The following is a 14,845-nucleotide window of genomic DNA, read 5'->3' as shown; positions in this document are numbered from 1 at the left end:
GACATGGCACTCGGTGCAATGACATAATGTAATATAGGTAGCTCCCAACTATCAATTCTAGCCAGCTGCTTTAAGAACAGTCCATTGAAATCCTTTTGATTGTGCTATAATCAATGGATTTCCATGCAGCAGATTTTATCTGTTGCTGTCAGGCAGCCAGAATGCAAGCTCTGAGGTACAGCAATACAAGATGACAGAGCAGGATCTGGATCAGGTTTGTGTGAACTTAATGTTTGTTCTGTAACCACTGTACTCTGACCTAATGAGCCTCTCTGGACTATCGTGATGCTTATCTTTCACAGTGGCGTGAGTTTTCTTCAGCTCCTTTAGCATTAATGGAGTAGATGACTAAGCAACTTGAAGCATTGAGGCTGAGAAGCTGGAGCACCCAGGCTGTACTCCCTTCTGCAATGCATCATTCTGAACCACAGGGACTCTTGACATCACCTTTTTACAGTATTTTAGTACTTATGGGTTCAAATATTCTTTCAGCAGTTGCTGTATTGGGTTGATCTTAAGATCCAACATGTGAAGGGCTACTGGGTATGACCTGCTGGTTGATGCAGAAGTTCCAGAGAGTAAAGAGATGACAGTATTATCATTTTTAATGCCAATGGCTGTATCTCAAGGAAATGTAAAAACTCAGAAAAAAAAAGTCACCCAAGAGCATAAAACACAGAAGGCAGATATTGCAGATGGTTAACAAGAAAACTATACTTGTCTTCAGCCTTGTTTGTCCTTCCTGCCTTCAGGTTTCAAGCGCAGAGGCAGACACCTACAAAGTATACACCCTACAGGACACTGCTTCTCTTAACAGATCAGACCTATTGTAAACAGGGCATTCCAGCAACAGTAATGGAAAACGGGTGAGCAAGCTCTCCAAACAGTTCAGTTGAAAATACTTTCTTGAATTACCCCAAAACGACAACATTCTACAACAGATCATTTTCAAAATGTAGTATTTGAAACTGTAATAGAACAAAAATAATCAGTACATGCAACAGTCTTTATCACCACTTGAATTTTAAGAATGCAGTGATACAGTTTATAAACGTAATAGGTTAGTAGTACCATACACTACACAGCTCTTACTATTAATGTTGTGAAGCATCTATTTTATCTACACTAGGAAGTACCAGCAGTGTGTTTTCCTCATCTCTTTTGGTGTCTACATATTATTGGCTCAAAGTGTTTCCTAATGATCATGGCAAATTTCTTAAAATTAGGCCTTTACATACCAAATCATAATTGGCAATTACTCTATGAATAAATTTAGGAATCAAAAAGTATTCTTCCTACCTACACCAGTGGCCATTTTAATTTCTTCAAAACCAAATTCATCTCCTTCATTAAACATAAGCAACACTAACGTCTGAAAGAGCGATACTTGAAACTCCTTCTTTCCCTAAAAAAGAAATATCAAATAATTAGAAGTTATATTCAGAGCATTTTCTATTATATCCCCCAAATCTGACAAGTTACAGAAGCTATACATTCTTTTTTCTATTTCTAGAAGAGATGTGCATTCTAGAACGCCTAGCACACAGCACAATCTGCCTGAATACAGTATCAAGGAAACACGATATTTTAAAACCTTGTTTTGCTCCTTCAACAGCAGCAATACAGCACAGAGCAGAAGCTCATTAGAATGGCCTTGTATTTATCTCACATAATTCACTTAATTTTAATTACAATTTATGAAACTCTGCATTTGCCACCATCAACAGCAAATCTCTTCATACTTCACCCAAGTTTTCATTTTATAGAGATGAGCAAACTAATACAAAAGAAATCTTGGCATTGGATCAAATACAAAAGAAGCAAAAAATAATTTTGGTTTACTATGATACAGAGTGACAGCATTATCAGTAGCACAATGTTTGTATAAACAAACAGGCAATGGAAAGGAAATAACTCAAAACTCTTCAGACAGTTGTACACACTTCTGTCAATCGACAACTACAGACCTGTCCATCTTACTGTTACGAAATGTCTAAACCTCTAAGTTTCATAGACACAATGAATTAGTAAAAGAATTAGAGGGTTTTTGTCTTTGCTCTGGCTCAATGGAGCTGCATTATTAGCAAGGCAAGACATTCCATGAGACAAAACAAAACCACATTAAGAAACAACATGATTATTTAAGACTTAAATAATTGAACAAGCATTTAAATTTTAACCAGTCATTACATGACTAACACCCTTCAGTCTCTTTTTGTATCAGTGAAGAATACTAAAAGCGTCACCAGTACTTCTATGATCAAAACAATTTCATATTAAAAAGATGCTGTGCTCTTTATCTTTCCTAAATTTCCTGCTCTATTACAACTTATTTTATCTGAATGAGCAACAATTCCTATAAAATGAATACAAATGTTACCAAAAGGTATCATATGGTTGCCTTCCGTTAGCTAGATAGTATTTCAGTTTAATTATAAAAAGCCTACTTCCTACACAAAACAACAGTACGAATTGTGATTGTTCCTCCACAAAAATGTTACTGATTTTATAAAAAATACAATACATGACTAGATTCCAAATAACTGACTTGAGTTTTATCCCAACAGGCTAAGTATTAAACAAGCAAACTCACTTCCTTAAATTCCGCCTTTAGGACAGCATGCCCTAAAGTGGTCTGCCACTGAAGCTTTCGACCACTGTGTTTTCCCAGGTAAAAGGTTTTAAATACCTCTTGAAGCTTTATCATCTGTAGAGCAAAGAGAAAAACAGTTATTAGTGTTATATCAGTGCAGTGATGCTGGATAATTTCACACATGTAATTTCCTTGTTCTTCTCAACAATGTTTCGTAAAGAAGTCGTTCTACGTGAAAAACTGATCCACAGAGCAAAATTCTGCTTCCAAGTACACTGGTACTATTACGCACAAAAGAATGTCTCAATTCAAAAATAGTTTTTCATTTGCCTTTTTAAAAATCTTTTTTTGTTTGTTTGTTTTAAATAAAAGTAAAATAAACCCCCTGTAAAGGGTTTTAAACTTCAAAAATAAGTATTAGTTTTGTCCTGGACTTTGAATCTGACCAAGAAGTCACCAGACAAAAAACATTGATCTCACATTTATACACTGACTATTACCATCTGCTCCCAAGTTCTTTGTTTAGTTTGTTCTATACAGATTTAAGTTTGATTGCAGTACTTTATAGAGGTTTTTACCCCTCCATCTTCACGATGCGTTGCTCAGGTTGGCTCCTTCTCAAGCAGTCTGCTACAGAGGAAAAGATGTCACAGGAGCAACACAAAAGCTTGCACATCTGAACTGAACGGGAACTACGCTACCATCTCTGAAGTGCTTCCCACGTTTCAGATCAAGCAAGGTATTGCAGGAAACAGGACTTCCGACTATGCATTTCAACTTAAATCACTACTGATAGGAGCTTTGCAAAAATCTCTCAACTTGGAAGCAATCTTTTTTCAGGCAAAGGCCGTTTACATGCAGGGACTAGTTTTGTGTAACATACTACACGGAACAGAGGAAGGATCTTACGAAAAAAAAGAATGTGCAGTAACATTAACTACTGGCTAGATCAAAGTGCCTAAGCAACGTAGTTAAAGATTGACTAAATTAAAGTGAACTGTCCAGTTTAAACTTTTAAGTGCTTAACTGCAATGCTAAGTAGGACCCCGATTTTATTTTAATACTGATTTTACATTATTTAAAAGGGAAAAAACCCCACATTACATGAAGCAATCATCTGAAAAAAGTGGACTTTATCCATGACATTTTATTTTTTTCAATTTTGGAATCTTGAAAATAAGATAAACTCCTTAAATATGTAGCAGAAAAACATTAAAAGAAGGGCATTAATTCACCCTATGAAAGTGATTACGATTCCACTTTGTAAAGTAAAAATTTAGAAGAATATAATCACTAACCTCTGAATTTAAGTGGACTTCCATAGGTGTATAAGTTGGCCAATATCCCATAGTTAATATATTTACTGTCAGGTCTATATTTCCTGGGTCACTTTGGTTCTGCATATACTAAAATACAAGCAAAAAATCATTCAAGTATACTGTCTACATGCAAATTTTAAATTTCTGATTTAAGTGTATGTATTTTCTAATTAGTATAACAATGAAAAAATTCTAGAGGCCACATCCTTGGTTAGGCATGCTCTACAAGGATTCTGAATGACTCCCCCCCCCCCCCCCCCCCCCAAGTTTCAAAACACAAGTGTTTGGAAGTAAAAAGAAAAGAACAACATGCCTTGAAGTATCCTAGACCATCATCTGTACAGGGTATTAAGGTCAAAGGAACTTTATAATCACATGCAAATAAAGCAAAAGAAAAGCTTTTGATCAGAAGCCAGGGCAAGAACTGTAAGATCAAAAGGATCCCCTGGGACTTCCACATCTGTCAGACAATTTTCATATAATTTGAGCACAGCATCAATCAAAACAGGCTGCACAGTCTGGGACAGTAAAGTCACTACAATATTTTATTACAGAACCAGGTGTCCTAGGTACGATCTCTACCCCAGAATCCTGTCTTCAGTAAGGCCCCAAAACAGGTACCCAGGGAGAAGTGCAACAGGATGAGCTTATATAGCATTTCCTCTGAGCATCCCCTTGGTCACCAACTGGTTCAAAACTTTGGGGCTGAAACGTACATGGTTTCTGTGCACCTAGCAACCTTCAAGGAGTTTCTCTGGCATGGGTCATTCACAAAGAATTCATCAGAGCAGCAAGAGTTTACAGAATGAAGGGGTATAGACTTTAAAGGATGTCAGACAACGAAATTATTGTGTGGTATTTAGACAGTAATTTACTTAAAAAGGAATCAAATAAAATGGTAAAATAAGATTACCTCTGAATAGATATACAATAAATAAATTCTGTTCTATAAATAGATCTATAAGTAGAGTCTGTTACTATGATCAGGACTTGCTCAAAAGCTGTTTTGTTTAATTTTAGCTTAATCCAAGGTGTAACACCATTGAGTGCTTCTCCATCATTACTTAAAATTTAGTACACAAACAGAAGCTGTACATACCTGCTTAAACTGAACCATGACATCTTTTGACAGTTCCATGTCCTTGAACATGCCTTCCAGTTTGCTGGTAAAAGCAGCACCACATTCTGTCGCACAGATTAAAGCAAAGATCCCACAATTACAAAGAAGCACAGAGCAAGGTTTAACCAGAGACAGCTGAGTCGGGTTTGCCAGGTTACAAAGCACCCACAAACATGTACATGTTTTAAGGATTTTGCTCCTCTGTAGGTACATTACATGAACCAGTCACGTATCTAAGAGGTCAACCCAATAGTTCTCACTGAGCACAATTAACGCTTTGGTATGCCCAGCTATTAATTGAAATCTGGCTTGTCACTTCTTAAAGCATGAGAAAATAAGGATTCCAATTTACATGCCAAAAAGTAATAAAAAATTAACACATCTCAAGGCACTTACCATGTTTAAGCTTTGACAACATGGACTTCTCAGCATCTACTGATGCACTTTTTCCAACCAGCAGTCTTTTAGCCAAGTCCTTCTTATAAAACGCCTCAAACACATCTTTCCCTGCATGGAAATTGAAACAAAAATAAAATACAACTGAAACCATAAATTCTGTTCCCATCATTGCACTTCAGGTTTGTGACCCAAACCTTCCTCAAGACATGCTGATCTGCAGAACAATATTCACTACACAACTGTGAAGAAAAACATGTAGACAACTTTTCTTTTTGTACTTTAATTATTTTCTTAACATCTTTTGCAAAGTTTTTACTTCTTTCTTCCCACCCCCTGCACATTGGCTGCCTTGTGTCTCCCATTGGATCAGCTGCAAATCACATGAAATTATTCTGGGATCCAAAAGAAAATTCTCCCTCCAGTGGTTTGATTTATTAAAATTAAAAAAAAACCAACAACCAACCAACAAATAGAAAAGAAAACCTGTTCCTATGTATTAAAGGAATATCCTTTAAAAGCCTACAGTGAAGAAAAACTGGCATGTCTTCTCACTCACTTGGTTTGCCAAGAGCCTTTTGAAATACAGAAGTCATACAAGCACCCACAAACTTTCACACCTTAAACTACAGCTTCCGCAAATCTTTTCTATTGATAGTGCAAAGATATCAGCATGTTGTTTAAGAGGAAGAAAGTCACGGTAACCCAAGGCACTATTTCTGCTACCTACAGTAGCCCCTCCTATTCCCTTGTAAACACCTTCCGATGTTGCAGTTCCTCTGACACTCTTCTTCCTTCTCCATCCTGCTGTCTGGTGAAGTGCTGTTTCATGAAGCAGCATCAAGATACCATTGAAAAGTCCAACATCCAGAAACTGACTACTAATTATCACCTGCTCTTAAAACGACTCCTATGCACCAGACAGCTGAAAACAAACATGCACCTTTAACTGCTCAGTACAACAACAACAACAACAAAAAAAAAAAAAAAAAAAAAAGAGAAAGTAAGAGTTGGTCAATGTTTCAGACTGTCAGAAATTAATCTCTTAGGCTGACAACTTGCCAGTGATACTGTTTTCATTCACCATCTTCATCCAATACCCTTCATATTTGACAAGAATCATGCAAATGTTATTATTATTATGACTGATTTCTCGTCTGCTTTCCCATTATATTGTACTTGTTTTGGATTTTACAAGGAAAGAACTCCACAGATCTCAGAACAAACTAATACAGAATTGCGTAGGTCCTGCTCATCCCACCCCAGCCCAGAATACACATCCTACTTCCCTCAAACCAGTGACCATGCATCTCTATTAAACTCAACCATATCTTTTTTTTCCCCCAATATCCAACCTAGCAAAAAAAAAAACCCAAAACCAAAACAACCCCCAAAACAATTCTAACACATTTTAAGGGTTTTGCTCAGATAGGGACATACATAAAGGAAGTGCATTTCAAAGGCTGTAAAACATAGCAATAACATTTTTCTCCCACCATTTTAAGCCCTCCTCTGTGTTCATTCTCAGCTATGATGAGAAAAGACAAGCCATTAGTTGTTGGGTTTTCACGTACTTTGCACCTATGACATACTGAGGTGGGCAGGGAAGTGAAAATATGTACCAAACTTTCTGTTCTCTGTCATTAGAGGAGAGGCTGTGGTTACAGATACAATTAATTTACATGAAAAAACTTCACCAACAGCTCTAACTCTTAGATCTCCACTCAGACTGTAAAAGGTCTGCACCTTGCCAATCTCCATAGAACAAGTTTGTCCTCCCTGGTGTATGGATTGTGCTCCTTCAGATATAACACAACCTGAATTTAAGACCAAGTCAAGCAGAAAGTCATGCTAAAAAATATCTTACATTCAAAGGAACTCAGTTCTGCTACTAGCGAGGAAAACTGTTCTAACTGCATCAGTGGGGAACCACTATTTCTTACCGTGAATGAATCTAAATATGATCATGATTTTGTCAAGGATTCTTTCCAGTTCTTCATCTGTTGCTTCTTTATTACCAGCTCTTAACTTGGAATCCACATATTTTGCTACAAATAAATAAAATGGTTTAACAGCTTTAAAAAACCCCAATCAATCTAAAACAACCAACTTAAGTGTCTCCCACTTGAAATATGTTAAAATATAGGATAACTGTTAAATTTTCAATAGAAATTTCCCTTTTCCCACCCCTATGCTCAGTGGAATGACAGATCCCCACTGTACTACTGCCATAATGGAAAATATCATAAAAAAGAACCATCCAAAAGAGAAAAATGAATACAGTATAATCATTAAAATTAATGCATTAGAAAATCCCACATTTTGTGTTATAGTCATAGCAAGCACATTACTTGTTGAAAGACAATGTTTTGGAAGTGTACAATGCATATGAATGTATTTTATGAGAAACAAAAACAAACAACATAAAGAGGACTATATTTTTGTAGGCCTTTACTGTATCCCTCATGTTCCTTGGTAGGAGCATACCAAAATTTAAACAGAACCAATATTTTCAAGTTAGTAGCTTCAGAATGCCAGAAATAAGGTTAAGCCATGAATTTGGCTAAGTATTTTTTAAGGCATGTTAATATTCTTATACAACCTTCTGCATAAGAAGGAAACCTTTGCAGGAGCTGAAACACCACAATCCACAAATGACAGCAGCCTGTATCATACAGGCTTTAACCTGAATCACTAGGTTGTACAATTCGTCCCACATAAAGTTGGTTTTAGAAAGAAGCACAAAACAAGTTTAATAAAGGCAAAAGTACATACAGAGGAAAAACAAAAACCAAGAAGTGGGATCCTCTCCTGGTGTAAAATGCTACAGCTCCGGTTTTGCTGCATGCAAACCAGTCAGAACCGCTTTTGCCAGATCAGGGATAAACCCAATAATAGCATTTTAAAGATATTTTTACTTTCCCCCCCCCCCTTCCTCCTTCAAGGTAATAATTTTTTTTTCCTCTTTATCAAAACTCCTTGTGTCTGAAGGCTTTGAAATTATTCTCCCAACTTCAGCCTTCAAGGCAGATAGATGGGCTCCTTTCTGAGATATCCGTAACATCCAAAGAACACCTCTGCTACCACAAATAAAAGGTTCCCTCTTTTTTTTGCCACAGCTACTCTTCCCCCTAAACCATTCACTTCACTCATAGCATCAGCATTACGCTCTCTGAGCAACTGTTAGCACCAGGCACCGTGCAAGAAGCAGAGCGCAGGGACAGCAGAAGTTGGCATGCTCCGTCAGGACGCTGCACACACACCTAACAGCACATCCAAGCTTTTTGAACCCCCAACATTCCCAGGTTAACTTTTGCCTCGTACCCCAAAAATGAGTCTGCTAAAGCAGAATGCGTACTGCATATTATTGCACTAGCACACTCAGCAGCATTATCTTATCATGCTTTCTATAGATTTTTGAAATATTTTACAGAAAAATATTTGTGTACCTATCAATTCTGCAGGCTTATTTGGTCTCTTGTTGATAAATGTTTCAAAGGACTCCTTCATCAAGTTTATAAATTTTTCATTTTTCTGAAAGCACACTTCTATGATATGGTCCACTTTATCCTTAAAATCTAGTAGCTCTTGCACCATATCCTTGTCTTTTTCAGGATTAACCACTATTGTTGTCCCAAAGTTCTGTAAAACAAACACTTTTGATAATAAAATACTTCAGAATGCTACCTATCTCCCCCAATAGATACATTTACACTTAAAAAAATTATCATTAGAAAGAATAATTTGTTTACAGAGCTACTTATGTGACTTCAGGTTTTCAAAAAATGAGATGCATTGAAATTTAAAATAAAAACCCAGACACACATTAATGGATTTCAAACATTAGTGTTTGATTTAAAGATTATATACATTTAACACAAAAGCTAAAAAAAATAATAAAAAACCACAAACAGCACAGTAGACATGACTGTATGATATGCAAATTCACAGTTAGATACAGAACTACATGATTCATGTAAAAGAAATTAATACGGAAGCTGCCTCAGAAATGTTAAGTGTAATGGAAAACCTTGCACTGGTTTTCTTAAATCCAGCAGAGAGCTCTATTGACAGAACAGGTGGTAAAAATTCAACTGCTGCTCATCACATCAAGATTTCTTTCAGCAAGGGCTTAAAAGCAAAGAAACCTAGCTGACTTGCAATAAAACACACCTTTTCCATTCGCAAGAAGCAGCCACAGACTTGACTTTCTTTTCCTGTTCCTACATTTACTATCTTAAATTTGAGATACAATACCATTTGTCTAGTGAACCAAAATATCCTGTAAGGGAGGATTTTAACCTATTAGACAATTTATAATTATTTAGTGACACTGGTAAGTGCCCTAAACAGAATAATCAGCTTTCCAAGGTGAGAAAGAGGAATGTCTGCACAGTAACAGCAAATAGGTATTCAATTGGTACATTTTCATCGACTTAAGTATGTTAGCCACAGCAACAATCAAAGAGAGGTGGGGGAATCCCTCCCAAACCTCATTATTTCCACTTCAATATCTAATTATTCACTGTCATCTTTCATTGAGATCTTTCTCAGGTAACATTTTAGAGTGAAGCCAAACACAAGGCCGCCCAAGGTCCTTAGATTCAATATGCATATCACACAATCACAGAATGGTTTGGGTTGGAAGGACCCTCTGAAGATACCTAGTCCATCATATCTTACACTTAGCACAATTTCCCCTTCATTAACACAGCATTTGGACATCAATCTCACTGTCTCTATCAATTATGTTTGCAACTTGCAGGGCATTCCCCCCATTCCGCAACAAACCAAGATACAGAAAACTAAGTGGTACCTCTGAAATCATAAAAAGGTGACTACAGTAGAGCACAGACTTTCACTCCAGTAATTTGGCACACTCTCTGTGCTTTTTCTTACACTGGCTCACAAGATAAAATTTAAAAGTTCCTGAAGCCTCATCTTAATCCATTCTGTCATAGAGAACGTTCGAAAGGAGGAGATCCACTGACACTACACAAAATGGTTTCTAGCTTTTTGAGCCTGTATAAAAACTTCTTAACAACAAAGCCATAAAAGGTTTTATTCTGCGAGACATAGGGTATGATAAGCCAGCTCAACAACTTGCTGCTCTGAAAGGGGAGGTTCTGGTCCTTCTTCCCTTATCTTCCTACCTGTCCTGACCTTCTGCTTCTTCGCTTGGGCCAGCACATGGACTTTTCTGTGAGCCTCTTCAGCTCACTAAACCTGGCATAAAACTGGCATTGCCCAGGTACTGTGTTAAAACAGATCTCACAAGGGTCTATGGAGTCTCCAGCAGTACAAGGGTTAAGTCAGGAGCATGATGTGGGAGCAAGAAAGAAGAATGTTCCTTCCCAGCCACAGCATGCTGTTCAAATGGCCCAGCTGCCTATGGATCCACAGGCTGCATACAGGGACACTGGATGACACCCTGTGGAGCAAACCCCCACCTCAGTTCGGGGAGGGGGCAGAGGGGTGACTACATCTCACTCCCATGGGCTGCACATTTGGTGGGCTATGTTGAACTCCCGACATGGGTGCACAGGAAAGGCACCTCTGAAATGAACTGTTGCTGCTCACTTAATCCTGAAGGTTGACAAACACATGGGCGATGCAGGGGAGAACCACCACATCAGGAATTATCAACTTGAGAGAACTATCTTTGAAACTTTCCTGCTTTCATCTTGCAAGAGCACTGGAGCGCAAGCTTTCTGGGGCAGCATACTGTCGCGCCCAGCAAAACAGATCTGAAGCATCTAAATGCTACTTCGATGATGGATTATTTTCAAGAGGAGTATTCCATTCCAAATAGCTTCAACCTTCATCAGTATTGCTGTAGCTTGGTTACAGGTAGCACTGCTAGCCTGCAGTAGCGATAGCTACATTCTGATGTTTCTTTCAACTGATTTTGCAGATATGTAAAACAGTTGAGCGTATTTGTAGGAAAACACAACACATAGTACAGTCCAGCATACTGTAAACACATGTGCATGTGGGTCTATTTAAAAGCAAAGCAAACCAAAATAATGTCTTGTGTAACTTTCAAACCTATAAGGAAAGCAATTTCCAGTCAGAAATTTAAAACCAAAACTTAGGTATTGCTGTTCCTCAACATGTGACTGTTATTGAGGGAGAAGCATTAACAACCCTCCCCATATTTGCTTAAAACACAATTTTGATGCACACACCTACATATTATTGCTGGTTTTGATACAAGAAATATACGATAACAGCCTAAATTTTGACATTAGTAAGACAACTTTGAAATACCTTGATGTATTCACTCCAATGCTGCAAAAGGATCTGCTGCCCACCTTTTACCCGGCTGAACAGCTGGTATGTCTGTGTCAAATCTGATATTCTATTTTCATCGAGCAGATTATCAAGTCCTAAAAAAATTAAATCAGAAGAAAGAGCAAATTTGAATACAGTTGCATAAATACAATCAGAAATATGTTAGAACAATCTCTATGAAATACATCAAAAGACAAGACTTTCCGGTGTGCTTAAAAAGTTTGAACTTTTTGCGACTAAATTTCTGAAAGCAAGTGATATGTTTAGGGTTAACATGTGCCCTTGTTTAAATGGTTGAAATAAGTATTTTAAAACTATTTCAGCTGAAGTACTTTCCCAACAAAGTGTTGACTGTAAGCCCTTTGCAGAATGTTTACGAACAGCACTTGATTTGAAGGGTACAGTTTTATGAAGAACCTCTAAAGAATGTCAGAAAACAGTAAAGTAAGTAAACTGCCCCAAATTTATAGTAAACATAAACACTTTGCAAGATTTTTTTCTCTGGAGCACGGTGAGCCATGTTTTTTAAATTAAGAATGTGCTATGAATTGTCTACGCTCATATTGATGGAGTAAGACAAGACTACAAACTCCTTCCAAGCAACTTTTGCCTTTATTGCATGAGACTAAGCTTTAGACTAACAAATGGAAGTGAACCTTAAGGCAAAATGTGAAGCATGTAACAACTATGTACACATTTTTACATTTGAGACTATGATGAATTTAGTTCCAATGTAATCAGAGATACATTGTCTGGTGTTGGTGACAGAGGCTTTAGTAATATGGGAGGGTAGCATCAAAGATAGATGGCATTTTTTTAAACCCCAGAAAGCTTGATTTTACACAGGCTGACAATCTGCATCATCAATGCAGCTGACACCATACAACTGTCCTTCTTCACAAAATATATTTCATTAATTCCAATTTTTAAATAGCACTAGATTACAAAAGATCCTCAATCACTGATGAATTACACCATTGTCTACTATATTCTTCACCTTAAAAATACTTTCACTGTATATTACAACTTACATGTTCAGAAAGGCTACAAATGCTCAAGAATGATGTCAGGTAAATTTTGGCCTGATATTTTGAGATTTTCTAAGTTCTGAGATATCAGAAAAATGGACATACTTTAAACATAAAACAAAGTCTTGAATACATGTGATTGGTGTTCTTTTGGCATTGAACAGGGAATTAAAAATTGCCCATGCCATAACATCCAAGCATCACCTCCTATTCATTTAAAGACACCAATACACTGCTTTATTATAACTTAGATGATAAAGTGTAACCTCCCTTCCTCCTCTGGCGTATGAGCTGTGTGACTGAAAAAGGTATTTTGTCACATATGTGACAAATGAAAAACACACAGCGTAAAGTCCTCTGGCACAAAGCTTCCAGAAAGCACTGCCACAGTCTTGGGAAAATTCATTATACTCACAATGAAAAAAAAATCACCAATATCAAGTCAATGGCAGTTCTAGTAATACAAGAAAAACGTTTCTTATACATACCCTGCATTTGTAAGCTTTTTTTGCCCCTGTATCAAACTGACTACATCATATGCCTTCTGCTAAGGAACAAAGCCTGCAAAAGGCAGTATCTTCTGCTTGCACAGAATACGAGGATGTTGCAAGCAAATTACAATGTGCCCTGCATCAAATGAATGCAGAAATTTATGCAAATCCTGGTGTTAAACTTTTTTTTTTTAAGTGCAGACAGTGAATGCAAAGGCTGATCCAACAATGTTACAGTCCTAAAACATAGTAACTAGAAAAATGTATAGAACTCTCCATATTTACATGGATGGTACATATGCAATATAAACCAAGAAAAAGTTCAGGTTAAAACAAGACCATACACTTTCTGGTCAAGTTAACTGACAAACAAATGTATCACTGGAAAAGTTACTTAAAAATAATACTCAAAAATCAAGCAAAATTAACATATATCAACAAAAAATTAATTATTCTTACCTCCTGTTTATGATAAGCTTAAGAATAGCTAAGATGGAATGACCATGCTTATTTTTATAAATGTATTGAAAACAGTGAAGTGACCTATTCCCAGAGTAGTTCAGAGAAAACTGTGAGCATATGTCTACCTTTAAAGAGGATGAAGAAAGAAGTGAAAGGGACGTGTATAACAACCTGAAAGTATTAACAAACATGGACGTGATGGAGCCCAAATATACCAGACTACTAGGGACATCTGTTTTGCAGCAGTAAAAGAAACAAAGATGTAAGGACATCTTGTTAGAAGATCTAAAACCTAAAATATGTCTACTGCAAGAAAAGGAAAGGATCATTTAAAGTATTAAAAGAGCAGGGAATGCTAACCAAACCCAGAAATTCAGTGAAAAAGGAGAGATTAAAAGTTAAGAGCAACAAAGAAATGGCTATTTAAAGACACCAATGTCTGAATAAGAACTTCCTAAGAAGACTGCAGCTCTTACCTTTTGTCTGGCAATTCCAGGTAAAACACAGACAAAAGCATATGAAAGTTCATTACTTTGGAATGTTTTCAGTTCCAATAACTCATGATTCTTGAACTATACAATCACAAGATTACGTCAAGCTATTGCACTTGAGCTGTATGATTATCACACAGAAGAAGCTACAACAGGAACTGCAGCTCTCGTTCAAAAGTTTATGTAATTCTAGGAAATAAACAGCTTCAAAGGTTTAATTCCTAAGTCCACTGCCACAAGTCAAAGGAGATTTAGGGGGTTTAGCAACTTCTACAATTCTGGAATTATATTTTAGATATTTGTTTCCACATTTAATTGTCACAGTGGTTGGTTTTCTGTATTTGTGGAAGTTTTCCCCCATGGCTCATGTATCTCCTTAAATAAAAGCTGTAGAGTTTATTTTTATTGCAGAGCATGAGAATTTTCTGCTTATCTGGGATAGCATTAATTTTAAAAAAATACCTTTTTGCAAAATAGCTGACAAGTGTTCTCCTAGTAGCTGTTTCTCCACGCAAGCAATCAGTGGTTTCCTAAATAAGGCAAGAAAAGTGTATTAGATATATTAGAGTATAAGGGAGTTGCCTCCTGACACAGTGTATTTGTGAATAATGTATATTATAATAATTAAAACAATTAAAATTTTTCTATTTA

The 14,845-nt window shown here is 36.7% G+C and overlaps 1 protein-coding gene across 4 annotated transcripts in view; it reads right to left on the bottom strand.

Moving 5' to 3' along the window:
* CUL4A (cullin 4A) overlaps window positions 1-14,845 on the bottom strand; it is a 41,907-nt gene that overhangs the window by 8,257 nt on the left and 18,805 nt on the right. For 3 of the 4 annotated variants that reach the window (XM_080376335.1, XM_080376333.1, XM_080376336.1), the window contains 9 exons: window positions 14,657-14,724; window positions 11,699-11,817; window positions 8,878-9,070; window positions 7,372-7,476; window positions 5,429-5,539; window positions 5,012-5,097; window positions 3,892-3,999; window positions 2,594-2,707; window positions 1,300-1,405 (listed from right to left, as the gene is read on the bottom strand). In XM_080376335.1, coding sequence (XP_080232461.1) covers window positions 1,300-1,405; window positions 2,594-2,707; window positions 3,892-3,999; window positions 5,012-5,097; window positions 5,429-5,539; window positions 7,372-7,476; window positions 8,878-9,070; window positions 11,699-11,817; window positions 14,657-14,724 — 1,010 coding nt within the window. The remainder of the gene's footprint in view (window positions 1-1,299; window positions 1,406-2,593; window positions 2,708-3,891; window positions 4,000-5,011; window positions 5,098-5,428; window positions 5,540-7,371; window positions 7,477-8,877; window positions 9,071-11,698; window positions 11,818-14,656; window positions 14,725-14,845) is intronic. The other variant, XM_080376334.1, reaches the window with a different exon arrangement.

Source organism: Falco punctatus (genome assembly GCF_963210335.1).
Source record: "Falco punctatus genome assembly, chromosome: 2".
Classification (NCBI taxonomy): Eukaryota; Metazoa; Chordata; class Aves; order Falconiformes; family Falconidae; genus Falco; species Falco punctatus.
The sequence above is the reverse complement of the archived record's forward strand: the minus strand, read 5'-3'. Positions and strand labels throughout refer to the sequence as shown.